The sequence below is a fragment of the Kogia breviceps genome, chromosome 5, assembly GCF_026419965.1.
Source record: "Kogia breviceps isolate mKogBre1 chromosome 5, mKogBre1 haplotype 1, whole genome shotgun sequence".
In the NCBI taxonomy this organism is placed as follows: domain Eukaryota; kingdom Metazoa; phylum Chordata; class Mammalia; order Artiodactyla; family Physeteridae; genus Kogia; species Kogia breviceps.
Window position 1 is genome coordinate 13,540,099 of NC_081314.1, and position 22,107 is coordinate 13,562,205.

The 22,107-nt window shown below is 36.5% G+C and overlaps 1 protein-coding gene across 2 annotated transcripts in view; it reads right to left on the reverse strand.

The window, feature by feature from the left end:
* SLC25A36 (solute carrier family 25 member 36) overlaps positions 1-22,107 on the reverse strand; it is a 44,223-nt gene that overhangs the window by 15,642 nt on the left and 6,474 nt on the right. For both annotated transcript variants that reach the window (XM_067033681.1, XM_059063827.2), the window contains exons 2-4: positions 10,167-10,331; positions 5,880-5,957; positions 3,737-3,837 (exon numbers count right to left, since the gene is read on the reverse strand). In XM_067033681.1, coding sequence (XP_066889782.1) covers positions 3,737-3,837; positions 5,880-5,957; positions 10,167-10,331 — 344 coding nt within the window. The remainder of the gene's footprint in view (positions 1-3,736; positions 3,838-5,879; positions 5,958-10,166; positions 10,332-22,107) is intronic.

Consider the following 22,107-nt stretch of genomic DNA (forward strand, 5'->3'; position numbering starts at 1 on the left):
AAAAGTACCGAGTACTGAAAATTCTGCCATCTGTAGCAGTTTCAGAGTCCAAATACTTACCTAAAAGAAGATCAATTTTGCCTTAAAGAAAAAATGCTAACCTTGTCAAAGGGGAATCTAAGAAAACATTTAGAGGGGATTATCATACCCCATTTTCCTACCATTATCTACCATGCTCAGAGCTGAAATCACAATTTTCTATGCCTTAACGATCAGCCTACTTAGTAAATCTAAAAAAACAAAAACAGGGGAGAGTTCCCTGGTGGTCCAGTGGTTAGGACTCGACATATTCACTGCTGTGGGCCCAGGTTAAATCCTTGGTGGGGGAACTAAGATCCTGTAAGCTGCACAGCATGGCCAAAAGAATTAAAATTTAAAATAAATAAGTAAATAAATAACTAATAGAAAATTCAAGTAACTTCATTTTGTAACTATAATTTAAAAAAAATATATAGGTGGCTACAATAGTACCTTTCACCTTTTGCACTATGATCAGTAATATTGCACATCCATTTTTATGAAATATTTTGGATTATTTTGTATTCAGTTTCTTGTGCTCTACAAAATAAAAAACAGGAAGAATGTTTACATACAACCACACAAAACGTCTAGCCATCCATCTGGCTAAATAAACTGCCATGGACAAATTATTTAAAAGAATATTTTATAATGCAAGACAAAATTTCTACTTAATGAGTAAAAATTTAACCTTTAATAATAAATCAAATAGAAAATGTATCCTGAAAAATAACAGTGAATGCTATAAGCAAATAAAACCCACTAGATATGTAGTAAATGTTAAACAATTACATTGTTGGTACTGAAAAACTTAAGCAATCACTGTGTGAATATATAATCCAATAAAAATCAGAATTCATTTCTTTTAAATCTGTACTGTTGTATAGAAAAGTATATACAACCCAGATAAAAACTTTTGAAAACTGGGAGTTACTATAAAGAAGAAATGTAATACTACTTTTTTTTGTATACACACCTGTGTCCAGGTGTATACAGAGGGATATGCAAATTCATTTTAGCAAAAACACACAGAAACTCTCAAGAAAATAAATACCCTCAATAGCTAAGATACACTTAGTCTGGCAAATGTCATACGGGGTGGGGGTGGGGGTGGAGGGAAAGCAGGTAAAACAGAGTCACCATTACTTAATTTGATTAAATAGCCTCACAACTAGAAAAAAATTTTTCAATGTATGAAAATTCATAGCTCAAATTTAGAGGTTTACAAATTCTTATACTATTCCCTTGAAATACTAAAACAAAAGAAAATAAGATGGCTTTTAAACAAACTGTCCTTTTAATTAAAAAGGTTTAGTATCTAAAACACTCAAGTTCATATTAATAAAATACAAAATGCAACTGAATTGAGAGGTTACTTGGAATAAAAACTACGTACAAGGTATGTTACTAAAGCTTAATGCATGTGCTATTTAATGTGGCAAAATCTTGCAGACACTAGCATTAGTGGTGTATTTTAGTGCATTTTTTATGATAAAGTGACAAGGTTAGCATTTTTTTTTGAATAGCCAGTTAAAAAACAAGTTTTCACATGACTGCCTCTAAGCACTTTGCACCCCCAATTCATATTTTGAAGACCTCTAAAAATTATTCTGAAGAAAAACCAATGCAGTCTGGTCTAGATTCTTACAAGAATGAAGGGAGCAAAAGGCTACCTTAACAAGTCTGCATGGGACCATTCAGTTTCACCAACCATGTAGCTATGTATAAAAACTGCAAAGCTAAATGTTATTGCTCATGAATAGTGCAAGGAAGCTCTGAAGGCATAGTTCTCAGAAAAATCTAACTGCAAACAAATGGAAGAGGTATTTTCAAATTACACAATAAATGAATAGTGCAAGACTCTCTGAACAAGTATTAAGACTATCAATTTACCAAAATTCAAGAAATTCAAGTCGGGAAATAGAATCAATGTATAAATAAAAACTGAAAACTATGAGTTAACATTTGTACACATTTGAGAAAAAAAGTACAAAATGACAATTCCACTGAAATTCTCTGCAATGTGATACAAATATAGTAATAAATTCTGATTAGATATTCCAATGAAAAAAGATGTTCCAGTGGGAATTAAGATATTCTGAAACTCTAAATTTGTAATACTGAATATATAACTATCCTCAACTTAAAATAATTGCTTACCTACTTTCTTGACATCAATTCTTTCAAAAAAGAAAGATTAACATTTCTTTACAATTTTCTGGGGTTAAGAAACAAAAACATGAACACTAGTAATCCAGAAATATATTCTTAAAGACCCTAATACAGCGGTTATGTAGTTTGAAATTAGCCACTAACTTTACACTCAAATTTGTAGAGGGAAAAATCATATCTAGTTGTATTCAGCATCTGTAAAAGTATATTAAAAAATTCTAGTTGTAATTAGATGATCTCTGTGGTATTAAAGAACTAATTCTCAAAACATAAACCTATGTAGAGCAACCCACTCATTACAAGAATAAGGTAATGGAGATTCACATAAATTACCTAACTTGCCCAAGATCTCTCTCTTCACTGGTAAAGAGTATTTCACCACCTTGATCTTTAAAGCTTTACCTTCCAGCTTTAAAACTTCAATGAGTCAGTCAACAATTACTAAATATAAAAAGCCATGAAAATAATTTCTAAAGTACATGCTCGATTTATTATATGGCTATTGACCTTTCAGAAATTAGTATTTCAAACTTACTCTTAGTTCATTAAGTATGTGGTTGAAATTGATCCAATTTATTTCTAAACAGAAAATGGTTAACAGTTTAAGGCACTCATTATTAAACATCTAATTGCAACTCAATATACTGATCAACAGTTGACAAAAGTAGTTATAATTTGCTTTATAAAGTCACAGCATATTTTGGAAATGTGAGACATGGTTAAATATACAACAAATCTCAGAAAACTATAGAGAACTTTTCTAATGAGAACCAAAGGTCATGGCTTTGTCTAACATGCAGGGCAGCAAATGATTCCAGAACCACACTAGTCAAACCAATCTCCCTGTTTATCTTTAAGGCAGTGCGGGGGCCCAGGACTAGTTCTTTTAATTCAGAATCATATAGTCTCATCAATGATGACAGAAGAGTTCCTGGAAACATTTCTAGAGCACGCATGTACACATATCTGGTACCTACATTTTGAGTGTTATCTTAGTGCGATTTATGTGGAATGATAAACATTTTTCAATACATATGTTATAATAACTCTGAATTATCAATAATATATCACTCATAAAAATTTCAGCATTTGAGCACAGGACAAAATGAATACTTTACCAAGAACTGCCGGCACATTTCAGACAGAAGCCAAAACATGCAGCAAAAGGGGAAAAGGCACTAACAGAAATTGAGGAGAAAACAGTAAATTACAGCTCTGTAACTTATAAGTGTAATTATGGTTGGATTCTTAAAACTGTTAAAAGTGATCACTAAATATTCAGTGGACTACACAAGACAATGTAAATATTATATTACCTGCATGCTATCACAAACTCCTAAATACAAAAATGCCAACTGACAACAGATTTTACATATACCACCTAATCAAATTTATTGTATACTAATAAATGTAAAAATGTTTACAGATGCTAATCAATGAAAAGCACATTAACTGCCTTAACTTTACAAGGTTAAATTAATCAAAATTCAATATTAAGTCTCTAGGTGTCAGAAAATTTTTTGTTTTTTATATCATATATTCATACCTGCCATTGCAGCTGAAATCATGTGTACCTGGGTAGAATCAGGATCAAATAAACCATTCAACTTTTCCTTGCAGTTTGAATAAGCAGCAAAGTATATTGCTCTAAAATAAAGATTTAAATTTAAAAGACATATAAATTGATCTTTATTATTCCAGAGTCAGAAATCTAAAAACATAATGTCTTAGTTTTTTAATTTACATTCTCATGTAACATCACATACATATTTTTTAATGAAGACCATGAAGTACTTTTTGTATCAACTCATTAAAGATAAAGCATCCTCAGATAGTCCTACCCCAATAATTTGACAGCAACTAACTGAAACAGTATAAGACTTTGGCAGGCTTATATAATGCTAATAAGGCTAAGTTAAATACACTTGAGTTAAGTAAATGTGATATGAGTATTTCATGTTTTTTTGAAGAGAGGAAGGTAGAAATGACTCAAGTGATCAAAGTATATGTTAAACAATTTTGAGATACTGTGCTATATACCAATCTATACTACACAAAGAGTAGTTCACAGCACGCTTTAAAAGAACAATTGCAAAAGAAATCAGTCCTATCAGGTCAGATCTTGTTTTCTAACATTTGTAAACATTCCATTAAATCTGTAAATATTTTCCCTGTTAACTCATTGACTGTGACTTCACGCATCCCAACTACCTCCTCACTGTTTAGCTTTCCAGGCATTGAGTTATTTGCTTGCTGTATCAAATATCGTGCTATTACCCAACAATCCTGATTATCTGTCCAATAAGGGAAAGAGTAAACAAACAAGTAAAAATGGGGAAAGTATCACTGCTGGGCTTTTTTAATGTGCTTAAGAAAAAAAGGAAGTTAATATGACTGAAAATGAAACATTCTACTTCAGGAGAAAGAAAAAGGATACACTGAATGATACCAAATTAGCAAGGGGAATAAATAATGCATTACTAGAAATGAATAAGAAAAATAGCATCCTAATGAGAAAATGGGCAAGGAATATACATACATTCACAGAAGAGAGATACAAATGACAAATAATTACAAGAAGGAGGACATGAAAGCACCAAAATAAATCAAATGTATATTTTTAAAAAAAAACAGCAAAAAATCATGTTTAGTCTATTTGGCAAGAGACATGGATAGTAGCCAACATTGGTAATATGTGGATAAAGAACAACTAATTCATTATCTGAGAATAAAAAGATGGCATGCCTTTTCAGAAGGCAACTGAGCAATGTTCACTAAGTTTAAATGTTCATACGCCCTTTTATCCAGAAATTCTACTTTTCGGTAACTATCCTAAAGAAAAATACTTGCTTAAATACTCAAGGATAAAGGTACAGCTATGTTCACAAAACCATTGTTTTTAACAGCAAAAATCTGGAAATAAATCTAAAAGTTTATCAATAAGGGATCAGTCATACTATACAATTTTAAAAGCTTCACTTAGTTTCATGCAAAAAGCTTCAAAACAAATTTGGTGAAATATTTTTAATATGATTCAATTTACGTAAATAATAATGTCTACGTATTTTGCTTTTTATGTGCATAAGCCAGAAAAATTAATGGAAGACTATAAACCAACTGCTTATCAAAGGTGGTTATGTATGGGGAGGGAAGAGGAGTAACTGTGTGGAAAGGTGCACACGGTGAGAGGTGATGGGTTTAAGGTAATACGTCAAGCTTTACACTACACTTATTTTAGTCTTTACAGTAAGAATGAAATTTTGGATCATTTTAAAAAAGAAAGAGACCATAAAAAGTTGAAACCCAATAAATAAGATATGGATCTACTACACTGCTGAATACAGAGCTGGGTACACATTTTCACTCTGAATGTGAACTCTGCAGTGTTCTATCATGGAAGAAGTCAATCTAAGATAAAAAGAAATCATAGAAAAAAATGACAAATTAATGTATTAAGGCCTTCCTGGTTTCTTGAACTTGGTGCAAAAACTGCTTCACAACGATCTCACTAAGGTGCACCTCTGCACCTGCACACGGTGCAAACTGCCTATCCTCTGAGATGTGGCTACTGATACCCATTTGTTACACCATAGTGCTTTATCTTGATTTCTCTTCAGGATCCCCCCTCATGAAGCTTGAAACAAGAAAGACTGCCACAATTTGATTAACTTAAATGTACTTTTTTTTACCTGGAAGGGGCCACCCCCACTAAATTGGGGCCTAATCCTCTAAACAGGGAACGAGGCCCTTCTTTTTCCAAGATCACCCTGAAAGAGAAAAATATTATTTAGAAAGAAATGTCCTTCAAAGTGTGGTATTTTATTTATATAGCAAATGTAGAGTCTAAATTCCCCATGTTTGCACTATAATATGTTATAAATACTCTTTTGTCAGTGTTGCTCACTTATGAAAATCTGTTTTTCTTGACAAAGTATAAATTAATAAAGATTGATAATAGACTTAGTAGCAATAATTAAAAAGAATTCCTTTCAGATTCTTTCCTGAAAGTTTTCAAGACATAATTATCAATATAGATTTCTACAATTATTTTCATATGATCATGCTACTCTTATCTCCAATCTCCTCCATTTTACTACCTTTACCAGCAAATTCAATTCCCAATTAGAAATGTAGTCCCCTCCTAGTATTTGAGGTCCTTTCCTTGATATTGGACAACTCCCTCATACTGCAGCATTATCTTACCCAACCATTCCAGTGAAATGCCATGGCAAAATTTATCACCCTAACATCCTTTAGGGTACTAAAATGGTTAGTCTGCTACTATTTCTTCCTCTACTTAGTTAACATTTACTATATTGAACAGCTACTGTATAAAGACTAAGCAGAGTAAGGAGACAGAAAAGAGGATACGGCCCCTGCCACTGAGAAGTCTGCTATCCAGTTATGGAAAAAAGAATTATATTGAAATAAATAATTTAACAGACCATATCAATAACAAATACTATACAAGCTAGATATATATATGCCCAGTAGGAAAAGGAACAGAGGCATGTCCAAGTCATGGAAGGTTTTCTGAAGGTGAGTTATTAAATGAAGTTTTGGAGTAAGAAACAAAGATTGAGGAAGAGTAGGTATTTTAATTCAGACTTAACAGACTGGGCCAGTGGTTCTAAAGCACCTATATACTTAAGAATGATCTCTTTTTTTGTTTTGTTTTGTTTTGTTTTGTTTAACATCTTTATTGGAGTATAACTGTTTTACAATAGTGTGTTAGTTTTTCCTTTACAACAAAGTGAATCAGTTATACATATACATGTTCCCATATCTCTTTCCTCTTGCGTCACCCTCTCTCCCACCCTCCCTAAGAATGATCTCTTGAAAGGCAGCTGAGCAGAATGGTTAATTAAGGGCCTGAACTGTGGGGCCTGACTTCCCAATATAAAGGGTTCAATTTTGGTAAGTAATGACTTTTCTCTTATACTTATTTTCATCAGCAGTAAACAGAGAAAAACAGTACTTTTGGGGGAAGGGGGCAGGTAGGGTGGTGGTTACTATAAGGAATAAATAAGTTAATTTAAAAAAACAGCTTAAGACTTCCCTTGTGGCGCAGTGGTTAAGACTCTGCCTTCCAATGCAGGTAATATGGGTTTGAGCCCTGGTCCGGGAAGATCCCACATGCCACAGAGCAACTAAGACCGTGCGCCACAACTACTGAGCCTGCGCTCTAGAGCCTGTGGGCCACAACTACTGAGCCCAAGCACCACAACCACTGAAGCCCACATGCCTAGAGCCTGTGCTCCACAACAAGAGAAGCCACTGCAATGAGAAGCCTGTGCACTGCAATGAAGAGTAGCCCCCACTCGTTGCAAATAGAGAAAGCCCACGCACAGCAATGAAGATCCAAGGCAGCCAAAAATAAAAAAAATTTTTTTAAAAAGCTTAAAAGAGTATCTGGCTCACTCAAGTAAGCACTTGATAACTCTTACTATTATCATTATTACTGGAGCATTTGTTCAAAATGCAAATTTCTTAGATCCCACCCTCAAAGTATTCTTGATTCAACAGGTACAGGACAGTGCCCAGCAATCTACATTTTTACAAGGCCACCAGATGACTGACAAGGAAGGGAGGGGGAGGGAGGGAGGAAGGAAGGAAGAAAATTTATTTATTTATTTATTTGGCTGTGCCAGGTGTTAGTTGCAGCACACAGGATCTTCACTGCAGCATGCATGTGGGATCCATCCAGTTCCCTGACCAGGGATCGAACTCAGGCCCCCTGCATTGGGAGCACAGAGGACCACCAAGGAAGTCCCCAGAAGCACTTTTGATAAAACTAGATTAGACAGAAGCAGAATTAAGAATGACAAATTGTAGGGCACATTTTGAAAATTTCCATGTTTGCTAGCCCTTTCTGTGTTAATAATCTCTTTGAGAAGTAAAGGAAGATAAGCGGCCTTTAAAAAAACACACACACATTTGCAAACACTCACAATTTTGCATACAATTTCACCTAATTTACAGACCTCCTGAAGCTCATCCAAGAGCCCCTAAGAAATTGACAGAGCCTGGTGGGAATTCCCAAAGTTCCTGGTTAAGAAGCCATGAAACACTTCACAGCCACTAGGATGGCTATAATCAGAAAGACAGATGGAGTAAAACAAAGGTTGGTGAGAAATTTTATTTTATACTTTATTTTTTGGCAAGGAACTGGAAATCTCATTCATTGGTGGTGGGAATGTAAAATGATGTATCCGCTTTGGAAAACAGTTTGGCAGTTCCCTAAAGTGTTAAATATAAAGTTACCATACAACCCAGCAATTTCACTCCTAGAATATCCCCCAGAAAAATAAAACATGTGTTCCTATAACGGAATTACTCATAATACCCCAAAAGGGGAGACGATGCAAATGTTCATCAACCAATGGGTGGATAAATAAAATGTGCTATGTACCTATACGATGGAATATTTGGCAATAAAAAGATATGTTACAACATAGATGAACCTTGAAAACATACTAAATGAAAGAAACCAGTAAAAGACCACATACTACATAATTTCATTTATGTAAAATGTCCTGAGTATGCAAATCTATAATGACAGTAGATTAGTAGTTGTTGCCTAGGGCTAGGGGGAGAGGAAGAGAAAATAGGAGTGACTGCTAATAGGAAAGGGCTTCTTTTTGTGGTGGTGATGAATATGTTCTAAATTTAGAGTGTGGTGATGGTTTGAACAACTCTGTGAATATACTAAAAACAATTGAATTGTACACTGTAAATGGGTGAATTTTATGGTATGTAAATTATCTCCCAAGAGATGCTGGGAAATTAAAAACCAAAGGAAGAAAGCATGAAACAGACTGATTAGGACAGAGCCCCAGAGTGGGGGAAAAAATGGGAATAAGAGTCAAGAGAGTTTAAGGCAAGAGAATGCAAAATCGGAAGCCATCTGGATACCGATGACAGGTGAAACATTAAACTGACTCTTAAATGAGAAATTAAAACAGAGCCCAGAGGGATTCCTACAGTTCCTCTGAGGAAAGTCAGAGAAGGCAAAACCACTGAAAAATAGAAAAAAAAAAAAAAGATAGTATTGTCACAAAGGTCAAAGGAAGAATTTTAAGAAGAGGAGCATTACATTCGGTAATAACTGTCAAAATCATGCTATTAAAATACTCTATTATTAAGCAGATAGAAGTATATATCCACAACAATGGCATTTTAACCCCAAATTGTTAACAATTTTATTCTACCTACTCATGTACTTAAGTAAATTTGAAAAAAGAAAAGAGTGATGAAATCTTTTGGTAGTGAAAAACACACAGTATGAGTTTACTTGCTACTACAAAATAAACACTACTGAACTTAAGCTCAAATACATTATGTCCCAACTGAGCTGATAAGACAGACACACAAGGCATTCAGTTACATACCTAAGTTTAAACATATAAAACTCAATTTCAATAGTTTTGAAATTTCAAATCTAATATGTAACATAATGAAGTATGGTAAAATGTAAAAAGACATCTTTTTCAAACCATTAAGAAATGCCAAACACTGAAGTAAATTTTAAAATCAGTAGAACTCTGCTTTAAATCTTAGTTATATTTAGGTTATATAAAAATCAGACTGACATTAACTGGATGTACTTACTTGTGTGAGCACTTTGAAAATTAAAAATACACATAAAGAGTTAGCATTTAACATGATCACATTTCAAAAATAAATGAATTTATTTAAACAAAACAAAATACCTACAATGTCTTGAGAAAATAAATCCACTGGATAAATGTAGAAAAATACTCCAAATACACATGATTTGGAAATAATATTACATTTTATATTATCCAACTTACTGTTCCTCTCCATTAGGGATTATTGTTTCTACTGAATTTATGGGAGTAATTCTGTCATTAAGTTTGTAAAAACCTTTTTAATTATGGCAGAATATAAATAAACAAATATGGCATCATTAAGGTAAAACCGACAAAAAAAATTCATGAATACTGTGCTCTCACTTTAGACAATGGAGAGGTCCAGGAGACACTACTCGATTGACACTGGCTCCAGCCATGGTGTTCAGCTGAACTTCAGAGATATAAAGTGTCACAGAAGATGATTGCAGCCGTGTTTTTACAACTTCCAGTGGACATGTCAGAATAGCTCCCACCGTACCACCACATCTACAAAAAAAATGCAAAGAACAAAACTTATCTACTTAATTCACAAATTAGTACACATGAGCAGACCTGTGAAACAAATGAACAACTGGGGCTTTGTGAAGGTACTAAAATTTACGATTTTTGATTTTAGAAGACTAAGTAATTTTTTAAATGTTTCACTTATTTGACTGTATACAAACACCTTTAGTAGTTAAAAGTAACTGAGCTTAATATCTACCTAGCAAGAATAATTAGCTGAAGATTCCAAACAGTGGGTGTTACTACTGAAATTTTTTAGTACATCACATCATAGCTGTTCTAGGGCTTTATTCAGTACTCCTTGCCCAGATATTACTTGTGTTGAAACCTAGACCATTATTTGAAGTATATCCTATTTCTCAAACTCCTATCTTATCTTTCAAAATTCAAGAAATGGTCTTGAGAGCAATACGAAATAAACCACTGATGGATAATCATACATGTCCCCTTATTTTAAATATCCAAATACTCAGAGGCATTTCACCTACAAATAAATACAGAATTTGAGTCTCAAAATCTGTAAGGCCCACCATGTGGGAAGCTGTGCAAAGCAGGTAGGCTTAGCTGGAAGAATCCAATTTAAATATAAGGACCGATCACCAAAACAACAACAAAATAAATGCTCTTAAATGATATTATTTAAACTTTTTAAAGGTATATAAGAGACAGGCTGAGTAATTATTCTTTTTAAATGCAAGACTGGAAAATAATTTTCTCTTAAAGCATTAATAGTCACTCAGTGGAGTTTTCAGAACTGTTTTCTAACCAGAGGAAAATCACTCAAGAGACCACTTACTGCACTGAAAGAGAAAAGCAGACTGAGTCAGAAGTAACCTGGATCTCCAAAACAGGTATTAGAGCAAGAAGAAAAACAGCCCACCACAGAAAGACACTAAACAATTCTACATATAGAATTTTTTAAATGTGTATATACAAAAGATATAACAAAAGGAAAGCTGGCCTGAAAACAATACCATTCCAAAAAAAGTTAAGACAAGAAATCATTAATAAGAGTATTTCATATTAATTTAACAGTACATGCCATCAGGAAAATAAAATTGAAACAAACTTTATTCAATAAAAGTGAAAAATTAACGCAACAAATGAAAAACAGAGAACATCCACATGTAAAATAAAGCTTGATTCTTACCTCATATCATATTTTAAAAAGTAACTCAAAGTGGAATATACAGGGCTTCCCTGGTGGCGCAGTGGTTGAGAGTCTGCCTGCTGATTCAGGGGACACGGGTTCGTGTCCCGGTCTGGGAAGATCCCACATGCCGTGGAGCGGCTGGGCCCGTGAGCCAGCCATGGCCGCCGAGCCTGCGTGTCTGGAGCCTGTGCTCCGCAACGGAAGAGGCCACAGCAGTGAGAGGCCCGCATACCGCAAAAAAAAAAAAAAGGACTATACAAAACTTCTAGAAGGAGAAAAATCTTTTTGACTTTGGGTTAGGCACACATTTCTTAGATTGAACAACAAAAAGCAAACGCATGAATCATAAAAGAAAAAAACTGATAAACTGGACTTAACCAAAGTTTAAAAATTCCACACTCTGGAAGAAACTTAAGAAAATGAAAAAACAAACCACAGTCTGAGAGAACTATTTGCAAAACACTTATCTTGTAAATATGCTTATATTCAGAAACAAAACTCAAAAATAAAAACAACTAAAAAAAGATGAAAAGCTACTTCATCAAAGATATATGGATACAAATAAATACAGAAAGATTTTTCAAAATCATTTTTCATCAGGAAAATGCAAATTAAAACCTCACTGAGGGGCTTCCCTGGTGGCACAGTGGTTGAGAATCTGCCTGCTAATGCAGAGGACACGGGTTCGAGCCCTGGTCTGGGGGGATCCCACATGCCACGGAGCAACTAGGCCACAACTACTGAGCCTGCGTATCTAGAGCCTGTGCTCCACAAGAGACGCCACGATAGTGAGAGGCCTGCACACCACGATGAAGAGTGGCCCCGGCGTGCCACAACTAGAGAAAGCCCTCACACAGAAACGAAGACCCAACACAGCATAAACAAATAAATAAACTCCTACCCCCAACATCTTTAAAAATAAAAAACAAACTCAATGAGGTACACTGCACATCTACTAATGGATAAAATTTAAAAGATTGACAATAACAAGTGTTGATACAGAGCAACTAGAAACCTCAAACACTGCTGGTGGGAATGCAAAATGGTAGATTTTTTTGTGTGGGGGTGGGGCACGCTGTGTGGCTTGAAGGATCTTAGTTCCCCAACCAGGGATTGAACCATGGCCCAGCAGTGAAAGTGCAGAGTCCTAACCACTGGAACACCAGGGAATTCCCAAAAAATGGTAGATTTTGGAGAAAAAAAAAAAAGTTACAGTTTGAAAAAAAGTCTGGTGGTTTCTTACAAAGTTAAACATATTGCTGCCATACATCCCTGCAATCCCACTCCTAAGGTGTTGACCTGGGAAAAATCAACACATATAGGCATATTTTAGAGATATTGCAGATTCAGTTCCAGACCATCCCTATACAGTGACTACCACAATGAATTGAGTCACATGAATTTTTTGAGCTTTTAGTGCATATAAAAGTTATGTTTACACTATACTGTAGTATATTAAGTGTGCAATAATAGCATTATGTCTAAAAAAGTACATCTTAATTTTTTAAAATGCTGATCAAACGTAAGTTTTTTGCTTTGAAAAAAACATGTTTCATTTTAAAATTTATTTTATTGACATATAGTTGACTTACAATGTTGTGTTAATTTTTACTGTACAGCAAAGTGATTCAGTCATACATATATATTTACATTCTTTTTCATATTCTTTTACATTATGGTTTATTACAGGATATTGAATACAGTTCCCTGTACTGTAACAGTAGGACCTTGTTGTTTATCCATTCTATATATAATAGCAAATTTATAAGCTTTTGCACAGCAAAGGAAACCATAAACAAAATGAAGACAACCTACAGAAATGGGAGAAAATATGTGCACGTGATGCAACTGACAAGGTATTAATTTCCAAAACGTACAAATAGCTCATACAACTCAATATCAAAAAAAACCTAATCAAAAAATGGGCAGAAGACCTAAATAGACATTTCTCCAAAGAAGACATACAGAGGGCCAACAGGCACATGAAAAGAAGCTCAACATCACTACTTATTAGAGAAATGCAAATCAAAATTACCATGAGGTATCACCTTACACCAGTCAGAATGGCCATCATCAAAAAGTCTACAAATAATACATGCTGGAGAGGGTGTGGAGAACCCTCCTACATTGTTCATGGGAATGTAAATTGGTGCAGCCACTATGGAGATTTCTTAAAAAACTAAAAATAGAGTTACCACATGATCTAGCAATCCCACTCTTGGGCATGTATCTGGAGAAAACTAATTCAAAAAGATACAGGCACCCAATGTTCATAGCAGCACTATTTACAATAGCTAATATATGGAAGCAACCTACATGTCCATAAACAGATGAATGGATAAAGATGTGGTATTATATACACAATGGAATGTTACTCAGCCATGAAAAAAAATGAAATAATGCCATTTGCAGCAACACTGGATGGACCTAGAGATTATCATACTAAGTGAAGGAAGTCAGACAGATAGACAAATATATGATATCACTTCTATGTGGAATCTAAAAAAAATGCTACAAATGAACTTACAATCAAACTTATGGTTACCAAAGGGGAAAGGGAGAAAAGGGGAAAGGGAGAGTGAGGGAGGGATAAATTAGAGTTTGGGATTAGCAGATACAAACCAGTATATATAAAATAAACAACAAGGTCCTACTGTACAGCACAGGGAACTATATTCAGTATCTTGTAATAAACTATAATGGGAAAGAATCTGAAAAGGATATATATAAAAATAACAATCACTTTGCTCAACACCAGAAACTAACACAACATTGTAAATCAACTATACTTCAATTTTAGAAAAAAAGAGAAAAGCATACAATTTAATGTAAGTTTTATGTGGAAAACTTTATAAGAAAACGAAGACCCTAAGAAGTGGCTAAAACTAAGCATTTTTATGCTAGGTTTGATGAAGAATGGAAAATTGTGGGAAAATGTGATAGGACAGAAAAAGGGTATGAACAAAGAAATAAAAATGCTGTTGGGAAAATGGCTCTGATAGACTTGCTCAACACTGGGTTGCCACAAACCTTTAATTTGTTTAAAAAAAAAAAGGCATTATCTTCAAAATACAATAAAGCAAAGAGCAATACAATGTGCTATGCCTGTATATGTCCACACAAAGACCTGACCCTGAACGGTTACAGCATCTTTACTCTTAATAGCCAAAAACTGGAAACAACCAAAATGTCCATCAACTAATGAAGGATAAACAGACTGTGGTCTATTCATACAATGGAATACTGCTCTGTAATAAAAAGCAGCAACCTGGATGACTCTCAAAAACATTATGCTAACTGAAAAAAAACGGCACAAAAGGCTTTCATTTTATAACATTTTCATTTGTATGACATTCTGTAAAAGGCAAAACTAGAACAGAAGTAAGATCAGTGGTCACCAAGAGGCAGCTGAGGTGGGAACAACTGACCACAAAGGGCATGGAGAAATTCCTGGGATAACAGAAATGTCTTATGTTTTGATTATAGTATAGGCATACATCATTTTATTGTGCCTCACAAGTATTGCGTTTTTTTATAAATTGAAGGTCTGTGGCAATGCGTTATTGTTAGATGATGGTTAGCATTTTTTTAGCAATCAAGTATCAATACATTTGGGGCTTTTTTTGTTTTTTTTTAATTGGCAGTGCCTCACGGCTTGCGGGATCTTAGTTCCCCAACCAGGGATCAAACCCATGCCCCCTGCAGTGGAAGCACGGAGTTCTAACCACTGGACAGCCAGGGAATTTCCAGCAATCAAGTACATTTGATCCTTGAATAACCTGGGGGTTAGGGGTGCCGATCCTCTGCACAGTCAAAAATCCACGTATAACTATATAGTCAGCCCTCCTGTATGTGTGGTTCCACATTTGTGGATTCAACCAACCATGGGCTGGGTAGTCCTATGGCATGCATTTATTGAAAAAAACCTGCCTATAAGTGAACCTGTGCAGTTCAAACCCGTGTTGTTCAAGGGTCATCTGTATTTTTATATAAATTTATTCATTTACTTATTTATTTTATTTTTGGCTGCATTGCATCTTTGTTGCTGTGAGTGGGCTTTCTCTAGTTGTGGCGAGCAGGGGCTACTCTTCGTTGGGGTGAGTGGGTTTCTCTCATTGCGGTGGTTTCTCTCATTGCGGTGGATTCTCTTATTGCGGAGCATGGGCTCTAGGCACGTGGGCTTCAGTAGTTGTGGTGCTCGGGCTCAGTAGTTGTGGCACACGGGCTTAGTTGCTTCATGGCACGTGGGATCTTCCCGGACCAGGGATCGAACCTGTGTCCCCTGAATTGGCAAGTGGATTCTTAACCACTGCACCACCAGGGAAGTCCCCGGGTCATATGTATTTTTAAATTAAGGTATATACGTTGTTTTTTTTAGACATAACGCTATTGAACACTTAACAGACTACAGTAAAGTATAGTATAAGCAAACCTTTTATATGTACTGGGAAACCAAAAAATTAGTATTTCTTAAAAATTCCACTTATGACTTTAAATAGGAAATTAAAAAATGTAATCCCCCAAAAGAAAAGATCAAAACCATGATTATATTTTCAGAAATCAAGCGTCAATTGGACAAATAGTAGGGCCATAAAAGATTTGAAACAAAATTAAGCAAGCCAAGGGAGACTTCTACACTCAATGAATAAGAAACTGATGTTTTTAAACAGCTATGAAATAGGCTTAAAAACCTAATTATATATAAGGCCCCAAAAGAATCTTAAAAATAGGAGCCATAGTTTGTTTATGTTAATTGTTGAGGCTAAGTAGTAAGAGATATGGATCATCACTGTATACACTTTAGTATACACTACAGAACTCAAGACAGCCTGCATGGTAGACCACACTGTATTCACACTATAGTAGTGATTTATTTATAGTAACTCATATTTGTTTTTAATTCAAATTTGCCTAGCTTTTTTTTTTTTTTTTTTTTTTTTTGCGGTACACGGGCCTCTCACTGTTGTGGCCTCTCCCATTGCGGAGCACAGGCTCCGGATGCGCAGGTTCAGCGGCCATGGCTCACGAGCCCAGCCGCTCCGCGGCATGTGGGATCTTCCCGGACGGGGGCACGAACCCATGTCCCCCTGCATCGGCAGGCGGACTCTCAACCACTGCGCCACCAGGGAAGACCTGCCTAGCTTTTTGAAAGCTGTTTAATATATTTACTTTGTAAGTTTATTGAACATAAAACCCAACAGACTCCAAATTTGAAATAAACATGCAAATTTATATTCTGTAAAACCTAAAGAATATGTCCTTGGTTTTCACAATGAACATGAATTACTTCCATAATTAAAATAAATATAAACAAACAAAAAGCAAAGTTAGCACATTCACAGCAACGACTACCTATATCATACTCAGTCTTTCCTGGTTCCGAGAGAATAAACACATTACACAAACAAACAACCAACCTACCAGGGAAGAACAGTATCTATGCCTCACAGGCTTGTTGTAAGGATAATATACGATACATGATATAACCCATGACATGACACATAGAAAGTATTCAATAAGCATTAGCTACTGAAGTTGTCAGCATCTATTACTGATTATAGCAACTAAATTTTTTAACAGAACTATTACAAATACTTTATGGCAGACCAGACATATATACTATGATTCCTAAAAAAACCACTTCAATAAATAAAATACATGACAATCTAAACTGTACAGAGCTGTGGGGGGAGGGCAGTGTAAGTGGGTGTATATACAAGCACTTACACTGTCCTGAAGCAGTTTCACATTATAAAATGCAATAGGTATGTAGTACAGGAATGACACTCCAGTGTTTCTCATGCTGCTTTTTTAAAATCTTATTCATTTTAAAGTAATTATTTTGTACACTGAAATCATAATTGATGTAGAGAACAAAACTGCTGTCAAGGGGCTTCCCTGGTGGCGCAGTGGTTGAGAGTCCACCTGCCGATGCAGGGGATGCAGGTTCGTGCCCCCGTCCGGGAAGATCCCACGTGCCGTGGAGTGTCTGGGCCCGTGAGCCATGGCCGCTGAGCCTGCGCGTCCAGGAGCCTGTGCTCCGCAATGACAGGGGCTGCTCCGCAATGAAGAGGGGCCACAACAGTGAAAGGCCCGCAAACAGCAAAAAAAACAAAAAACAAAAAACTGCTGTCAATAAACATTTAAAAATCTCTATGTATGAAAGCAGTTAAAAGTACATTAGATTTATCTCTTCACCATGTCAAAAATCTCACTCCCTAAAGGAAAATGCCACAAGGACAAAGAGAGGAGAAATTAACACGATTTCAAGCAATGAAGCAAATGGGAAGGATTAACTGCCTTGGCAAAGAGGAAGAAAGGCTTGCAGAAGGAAATACCAAAGAGAAGCAAACAGTTTTGCCCTGCTGAACTCCATACAACAGGCCTAATGACTAAGGGCACCAAGTACTCAAGATGGAGATACGGCTAAGAATTTAAAACAGAAGGACTGGCTGACAGGTAATGTAGCAAAGCTAGGATACCCAGGTGGTATTCTCTTCCTCCCCACCATGGGTAAAACTGTATTCCACGGCAGAAGCCTAATTTTCTGAAGAACATGAACTCAAACTGTGAGCTCAGGTTTAATGGGTACAATGGATGCAAAAAACCCAAATCAGGTTACAATAATGCAATCTTTCATAATACTGGAGACAAAGATCTCATAAATTTCTACAAAGAACAAAAGGTCGCATACACAGGAAAAGTCATAATAGCATCACATTACTCAACAACTGCAGAAGATTACTTATTCTAGAATTCTATGCCAAACCTATTAAGCAGATAAAATAAGTTCCCGCTGGTAAGGAGACATGGGGGAAGGGAGCAGGGAAATGTTGGTTTTTATTGTCTTTCAGCAGCTTTTTAAAAAACTATATGTATACATTTCTTTATTTTTAAATAAATGTTTAATCATAATTTTAGCAGTAAGTATCCTTTAAAAACAGCACGGGTTTTTGGTGGTTTTTGTTTTTGTTTTTTTTTTTTTTTGGTCGTACGCGGGCCTCTCACTGCTGTGGCATCTCCCGTTGCGGAGCAAAGGCTCCGGACGCACAGGCCCAGCGGCCATGGCTCACGGGCCCAGCCGTTCCGCGGCATGTGGGATCTTCCCGGACCGGGGCACGAACCCGCGCCCCTGCATCGGCAGGCGGATTCTCAACCACTGCACCACCAGGGAAGCCCAACAGCATGGGTTTTTAACTGGAGAATGTGGTTGATGTTTCTGGGACCCAATGGACTCCATGAAAAAATGATGTATTTGTGCCAGTGTCTTTGACTCAGTACTCCAAAATAAATCCAGAATCTTGACCACCTCTCACCATTTCCACCCTGGTCTAAGCCACAATATTTTGTCGAGGTTACTGGAGTAACCTCCTAATTAGTGTCTCTCTTCTTCTACCCTTACCCCACTCCCTCCAATGTACCTTCAATACATAAGTGACTGTATTAAAATCTTGTCAGATCAAGTCACTCCTCTGCTCAAAACTTTCCAAAGACTTCCTACAGTCATTCAGAATAAAAGCCAAAGTCCTCACAATGGCCTACAATATCTAACACAATCTGATCTTCCCTGATTCCTCCTGATCTCATCTACTATCCACCTTCTCACTCACTCTGTTCCAACCATACTGGCCTCTGCTCTAATTCTAATTATTAGAGTTTAACACACCAAGCATGCTCCTGCAGTATTGGAGGCTAACAATCATCAGTTCGAAGGGAGATCAAAGGATAAAGAGGCCTTCTGATATCCGACTATCCTCAAGTCTCACCGGTTCAACATTCTAAACTTCCTCTTATATTACCCCTCACCATCCCCACTGCAAGTGCCTTAAAGCAGGGCCTCATTTTATTTCTAGCCTTCTAGCTGGTCCTGAGTCCCTCCTGATCCAGTGATGTGGCCAATGTGTCAAGATCAATTGCAAGGTGTCACCAATGTAATCTGCTACTAACAAAAGTACTAAGCTGGGGGCTTCCCTGGTGGCGCAGTGGTTGAGAGTCCGCCTGCCGATGCAGAGGACACGGGTTTGTGCCCTGGTCCGGGAAGATCCCACATGCAGCGGAGCGGCTGGGCTCGTGAGCCATGGCCGCTGAGCCTGCGCGTCCGAAGCCTGTGCTCCGCAAAACAAACAAACAAACAAAAAAAGTACTAACCTGGATGCTTTACTGTTAAAAGAAAAAGATACAATTCAAAGTCTCTCACTCATTTGCTTTAAATGCTTTGATTAGCAAAGAATTCCAAGGAGAGAACAGCCAAGTTTGATAGCAGAAGAGCATATAAATGTGTTATTCTGTAACATCAAAAATCTACAAAGGGGACTTCTCTGGTGGCACAGTGGTTAAGAATCCGCCTGCCAATGCAGGGGACACGGGTTTGAGCCCTGGCCTGGGAAGATCCCACATGCCATGGAGCAACTAAGCCGGTGAGCCACAACTACTGAGTCCTGGGCTCTAGAGCCCGTGGGCCACAACTACTGAGCCTGTGAGCCACAACTACCGAAGCCCATGCGCCTAGAGCCCGTGCTTCACAGCAAGAGAAGCCACCGCAATGAGAAGCCCGTGCACTGCAACTAAGAGTAGCGCCCACTCGCCACAAGTAGAGAAAGCCCGCACACAGCAATGAAGACCCAATGCAGCCAAAATAAATATATAAATAATTTTTTTTAAAAAAAAGATCCTGTTTAAAAAAAGAAAAAAACCTAGAAAGGGGGTTTCTAAGGTTATGAATCAAATAAAACTGTTAAATGCCCTTATACCCTTGGTATATCATCCATGTTAGAAAATCTCAACTATGTATTCTTTGTAAAGCTATTTGGATCAATGCTAATTCTAAAGTTTCAAAGGCAAATGTCACACCTTTTAAAGATATGAGGCCAAGGTTGCTTGGTGAGAGTCAGGTTATCATATAACTGTGCATTGATTTTAGAGAATATTTAAGAATTGTTTAACATGGTTATCACGAAACACCTTTACAAGACATTTAAAACTATTCTATTTTCATGATGTTTGAGAAATCATACAATAAGTAGATCAAGTCACCCCAGGAATTTACTGGAATGTAGACACATTTTTAGCCTATGGTAATTTGGGAGTGTAAACGTCTCAGAACTTTCAAGTGTTGCTTCTACTTGTTTACTGTATATAATGAAGATAAAATTTTTTGACTTGCCAGGAGTTCTAACTACTCAAGGGCTATGGATCCCTTGAGTAAAGCAATGGCTAAAAGCTGCTTAGAATGGAAATTTTTTTTTTTTTTTGAAGCTAGGCACAATGTAACCAAGAAACTGGTTAAAAAAACAAAACAAAAAAATCTGGGAAAACAGATCTTTAAGAAAGAGAAAGTACTCTGAAGGCCCTAAAATACTCTCCCTCACCCAAGTTACAGCAACACAAGAATGAGGAATGTGGGAGGTTGGGGAAGATAGGGAAGGGGAAAAAGAAATTGTTCACTAAGTAAATATGAATAACAAGCAGATCAGTTCAGCCATGATGCCAAGAGTCATAAATCCGTAAGTCAGTGCAGATGCAAAACCTGATCAGCAGGATAGCCCCAAGGGCCTGAACCACTAGATTCAGTTCCCCTGGTTTTAGGGAACTTTACTAGCCACACCTATGGAGGAATTTAAGGTGCCCCAGGTTTCTGCTAAGGAAAGGATGGGTCAAGGAAAAGAAACGGGATTCTAAGACTGTGGCTGTTACACATATATCTTTGATTCTGACCTTTTGAGCATGTATGGATTAGGACACTTGTTTTGAATAAGCAAGGTTAATTTATAAATGGACAAAATCTATTCTGATTGGGTCCACAATATTTGTGTGTATGTGTGTGTACGTATATACACACATGTATATGCAGGTACTTTAGAAATGTATTTCTGTTAACATTAAACAAAACTATTTTGTCAGACACCTGCAGTGTCTAGCTTTGTAAAGCAAAGTGAATAGGTTAAAATATTTTGTCATTTTTCTGCTGCAGGTAACAGTCCCCTGTAATTTCCTAATTAGGGCACTAGTCAAATTAAGAAATACCGCTAAGAAAGAGATTCATTAAAATGTTAGCTATAGGGACTTCCCTAGTGGTCCAGTGGTTAAGAATCCGCCTTCCAATGCAGGGGACAAGGGTTCAATCCCTGGTCAGGGAACTAAGATCCCACAGGCCACGGGGCAACTAAGCCGCGTGCTGCAACTACTGAGCCCACATGCTCCAGAGACCGGACACCACAATTACAGAGAAGCCCATATGCAGCAACGAAGAGACCTCCTGTTGCAACTAAGACCCGACACAGCCAAAATTAGATAAATAAATATTTTTTAAAATTAAAAAAAAAGAAATGTTAGCTATAGAGTTTTGCAATCTCAAAACGTGTAGCCTGTCTCTGTAATTCCATAAAAATCATTATGGAATTGTTACTAAAGATTGTTTTTTCTGATAATATATTTGTAGAGGTTATTTCTTCTGAAGCTTTAACGTTTGGGCAAGAAACAAGTTCTTGAAGAATGAAGGACATAGTCTACATACTCGACAGACTAACTTAGAAGTCAGATATATGAGTGGTTGAAAATAATGGTATTTAGCTGGGGGTTACATGTAGTGTTTCTCATGCAAGAAAA